Source organism: Buceros rhinoceros, unplaced genomic scaffold (assembly GCF_000710305.1).
Source record: "Buceros rhinoceros silvestris isolate BGI_N320 unplaced genomic scaffold, ASM71030v1 scaffold30904, whole genome shotgun sequence".
Classification (NCBI taxonomy): domain Eukaryota; kingdom Metazoa; phylum Chordata; class Aves; order Bucerotiformes; family Bucerotidae; genus Buceros; species Buceros rhinoceros.
Window position 1 is genome coordinate 1 of NW_010407050.1, and position 4,984 is coordinate 4,984.

General features: G+C 40.2%; 1 protein-coding gene across 1 annotated transcript in view; it reads left to right on the forward strand.

Moving 5' to 3' along the window:
• Positions 1 to 1,353: 1,353 nt before the first annotated feature.
• LOC104491872 (centrosomal protein of 85 kDa-like) overlaps positions 1,354 to 4,984 on the forward strand; it is a gene marked incomplete at its 3' end in the record, with an annotated part of 27,394 nt that continues 23,763 nt past the window's right edge. Inside the window, exon 1 of the mRNA XM_010134350.1 lies at positions 1,354 to 1,481. Coding sequence (XP_010132652.1) covers positions 1,354 to 1,481 — 128 coding nt within the window. The remainder of the gene's footprint in view (positions 1,482 to 4,984) is intronic.

The following is a 4,984-nucleotide window of genomic DNA, read 5'->3' on the forward strand; positions in this document are numbered from 1 at the left end:
GGGAGTGGGGGGGCAGTCTTGTCGTCTTATATCTGGTTTTAAGTTCTAAATTAAAAGAGGGAAAATGTATTTCTGTCTGTTTTATCCATGGGCAAGCTAGGGATTGAACTGAACTAGACTGAATGGGGGGAGGGGAGAAAGTTCTTTTTCAGCTTACAGAAGAGATCACAGCTGTCAGGATATGGTTCCTGACTTCAGCTCATCATGGTATGGTGTTTAGGCAATGAATTATCTCCATTCAGTGTTATGATTCATAGTAGAGCTCTGAACAGAAACACGAACTGCTTGACAATTTTTAACCTAATTTTAATTGTTGATGATAGGTCTTGGTCCTAATACAGCTTATTGTAATTTCAAATGACATTTAAAACATTCTAGAGCAATTCAAGTGAAAATATCCTAAAATCTGTTTAACTAAAAAACAAAAAAAGCCATATTTCCCCCCCCTTTTTTTTTTCTTTCTGCTCTCTACCAAACACATAAAAAGGTGACATAGACCAGGGTGCCTCCCAGATAGTCAAAAGAGAAATCCTTTTGTAGTGGTAAAAAAAAATGGGTGGAAGTTTAGGTGGTACCTTGTGGCAGCCGATGCTGGGATCCCTCAGTCTGATCACAGAAGTTCTAAAGTAAACCTTCCCTTATCTGAATTCCTGATACAAATATTTGTAATACCTTTTATATTCTAAGTGTAAAAATTTTCCAGATTAAACATTCCAGTTAGGTATTTACTCTTCTTCCAGACCATAATGTTGTTGGTTCATACTCAGTTCAACTGTTATCCTCAGCTTCTTGAGAGACGCGTAGCCTGGTGCTTGTGAAGATGAGTGGAAAGCCTGCAATCTGTTATTTGTGAAACTTACTCTTGGAAGCAGAATTTAAGCAGAATTACATTCCCATATTCTATATTTTAAATGCACACGTATCTTGGGGAACTTCTCTGTGTGGTAAAGTTACAGGTGGGAGTCAAACAAGTGGTTGGTAACCGTTATTTGCGTTACCAGCAGGTCTAAATCTGTCAAGCGATCTTGTTTGTAGTGCTACAAGAATTGCAGCAGGGCATGAACATTTTGTGGTGTTTGTCTTAATTATGTCCTTGTATTCTAAATGAGCTTTTCATCTTAAACTGCTTTCTGGGCTGTGAATTCTTTAGTAGAGAATTGACAAAACAAGTTTTACATCATTGACACTGGGCTGAAGTTTGTTTCAATAAACTTATTTATAAACCTGCTTGTTTTATATAAAGCAAATTTGAATTAAACTGAAAAACAATTGTTAGGTTTCTTGAACAACAAATGACTTTGTAAATATTTAGGATACTTTTTCAGTTTTGGAGGCTAATCCTACAATTATTTTATGCAGGTTCCAGCTGGAATATCTCGTCAAAGTTACCCAGCTACCAGCTATGAGGACTTCAGCAACTGGGAATCTCTAATGAAAATTAAAGAGGGGCTGCTAAGACAGAAGGAGATTGTGATCGATCGGTGAGTAACCTGCTCCTGCTGCATTGATGAGATTAGATGATATAAAAGCTGTGATACAGAAACCTTTCAGGAGAGCTGCTTACTCAGTGTAGTTGTTAGCTTCCAGTCCAGCAAATATTTATGCACAAATACGTGGGAGCTAGTCCTTGCTAGGAGAGCAGACCGGCTGCTGGCTGAAAGTCTTTTACAGAGTTGGAAATCGCTCAGGGGTTTAATGCCTCTGCAACAGAAAAGGGAGAGTGAGACCAACAGCCAGCTCTGCTGTCGGCTTCCCCATCTTAGCTTCTTACCAGTCTACGGGTTTGTATCAGACGTCTTTCTGCTTGTGCAGGTCTTGGACATGACTTGCAAGATGTAAATTGGTAAACTGCATTGCCCTGATTTCCTTTTCCATGACAAGAGCAGCAATGCAGTATAGAATCCTAGAATGTGTTAGGTTGGAGAGGACCTTTAAAAGTCATCTGGTCCAACCTCCCTGCAGCAGATCTTGAAGCCAGTTGTTAAAGCTTTGAGAAGTTGCAGTAACATTCAGTGGTAAAATCCTATTCAAATGCTCATACAAATAATGAAGATAATCAAATATTAAATCCAGGATCTATATGCCAGTAAATACATCACTTCTTCTAAAATTGTTATCAATCTGAAATAGCCTTTAGCAGCAGCTGACTACTGTTAAGTTCCTAGTATATCCGAAGTAATTTCTGGAGTTCTTGATATTTGGATAAAATGAAGCCTTAATGAGGAAAGTGTGCTTTTAATAAAGGGCTTGAGCTTAATGAAGCTAACACTAAATTAGCAGATGTCATCAGGAGCTGCAGAGTTTGGATGTAGGACACTTAAGAAGGGCATTTTTATATTTAACATAATTATCATTTGGCTTACTCTGTGTTTTAATAATAAACTCTTGGCTCATGGCTGAAAGAGGAGTGGTTGTTCTGATCTTGAAATAGTTGTGCCCTCTTATTGACAGTTTGCTCACAGCATGAGGAGAGCTGTGTAAAGCAGGTGTTTGTTGATCATGGGAATGTCAGGAATCCATCATGAATGTTTTTGGGTTTCATCTAGCAGTTCCTCTCTTTTAATGGGTGGAAATGGACAGCTTGGGCATAACTTACTTAGGGACCAGGTGAATTACCTGTTCCTTCCTCTATTGCCACAGAGCAGAGAATTGTAGTGGTTGATGGTGTTTCTGTCCCCTGGCAATCTCACCAGTATGTCTGCTGGCATCATAGAGGTGGAAGTTGGCATCAGCCTCCCCAGCTTGTGGCGTATTAGTGTGCCTTTGCCTGCCTCTGCAGCTGAAGATGGTATGCAGAGGTACGAACTGCAGGGCATGGGCACACTGTCCCGCTCTGCCAGCTCTCCTGCAGAGGTGGTCATCTCCCAACAGAACATCCTTAACTGTTGCTTAGATCTCCTGTGTCTGAACCTTTTGATCAGCTGCGTAAAGGCTGTCTAAATTACAGTGTTTTTTCCAGGCTTGCTATATCAGTGGTAATGCTGTATAAACTTCAGCCTGCCCCTCAGGGGCCAAGCGTTAGCAGCGTTTCGGTGTACATACCCTATGGTGGCTAGGGGTGGGCTTTGCTGTCTCTGCTGAGCGTATCATCCTCCGCACTCTCCGTGAAGGCTGTTACACAATGGCAACGAAAAAGGCAGTTCACTTGCTTCTTACACTGGGAATGCATTTACAGTCAAGGGTGAAGTTTCTGAAGTGACAGTTTGTAACTTAGTTGCCTGCTAATGTTACTTGACACTGTCCATTTTGAGAGAGAAAAGCTATTTCTTGGTATATATTTTACCATATCATATTGTATTAACTGAAAGAGAGTACAATTAGATCACTTGTAAGGAAGAAGCTCTTCACTGTGAGGGTGGTGAGAGAGTGGAAAAGGTTTTCCAGAGAGGTTGTGGATGCCCCATCCCTGGAAGTGTTCAAGGCCAGGTTGAATGGGGCTCTGAGCAACCTGGTCTAGTGGAAGGTGCCTCTGCCCATAGGAGGGGGGTTGGAACTAGATTGTCTTAAAAGTCCCTTCCAACCCAAACCAGTCTGTGGTTCCATATCCAATGGCAGTATGCTGGTTCTGGTTTTTGGGTGGGTTTTTTGTACAAGTCATATTTTTATGTGACTTAATGATGGTGAGTACAGTTCTTCCTGGATTTCTGACCAAAAATGAGTTGAGAATATTCCTTTTCATTGTGAGAGAGTGGAAAAGGTTTTCCAGAGAGGTTGTGGATGCCCCATCCCTGGAAGTGTTCAAGGCCAGGTTGAATGGGGCTCTGAGCAACCTGGTCTAGTGGAAGGTGCCTCTGCCCATAGGAGGGGGGTTGGAACTAGATTGTCTTAAAAGTCCCTTCCAACCCAAACCAGTCTGTGGTTCCATATCCAATGGCAGTATGCTGGTTCTGGTTTTTGGGTGGGTTTTTTGTACAAGTCATATTTTTATGTGACTTAATGATGGTGAGTACAGTTCTTCCTGGATTTCTGACCAAAAATGAGTTGAGAATATTCCTTTTCATTCAGCTGAAAGGCAAAATACACTCTGGAAGCTATTGAAGCGAAACAAAAACCGCTTGGTGATGTTACAGTCATTTCTTTTAAGTAGCCACTGGTGTTACAGTTAAGCATGTTGTAAATTATAATGCAGTATAATACTACTGTACAGAAAAGGCACTTTTTGAATAGTGAACTTCCATTTGGGCAAAATAAGTTATGCCGTAAGTTATTATTTTAAAATGAAATAAAATTATTTAAATAGATGGTTTGTATTATTTAAATTTAGTACAAAGTGATGTTGCATGTTTAGAAGGATTTTGCAGTGGGTTTTTTGTTTTTTTTTTTTAAAGAAGTGGCACTGTTTCTGGTTTTGCTTGTGGAGAAAATGGTGCATAGCTGCTGTCTAAAATCCTATAGATTTATAAAATCCTATAGAACTATAACTCCATTATAAAGCACTAGTGTTATAATTCTTGTTAGGTGGAGTGTTAATAAGACTGAGGTGTGAATAATACCTTTCTTCAAGGCTAGAATTTGATACTATTCTTATATAACATGGGGACACAGGACCTTGCACTGAGGATCAAGGTGGTGTTTGAGAGGAAACCTAAGTCTTCCAGCTCCTGGTCTTCCTGAGCTTACTTTAATCTTCTTTTCAGAATTTAGATTTATTTGGGAATAGCCACCTAAAATAAAAAGTTTACTGAAGTGTGGTGAATTTGGATTCAAGGTGGTGGTAGGTAGATTACAGAATTTATGCTTTCAGGACATGGAGGAGGAATTCTTTTGTTGACTGAGGTTTGGTAGTAAGTGTTTTCTTAGAAGACACTTAGTACTTGTGGTTCTCGCAGGGTTTTGATGGTTGTAGTTTCCTTAAGTCATGTCTCGTGCTCAGTTGATCACCTGGTAACTGGTAGATGCCAGCAAGACTTGTTTAATTCTGCAGGGACAGAAGCTTGGGAGAGACAGGTTAACCTTCTGCTGTCTGGAAGCCTGAGGAGCCAGA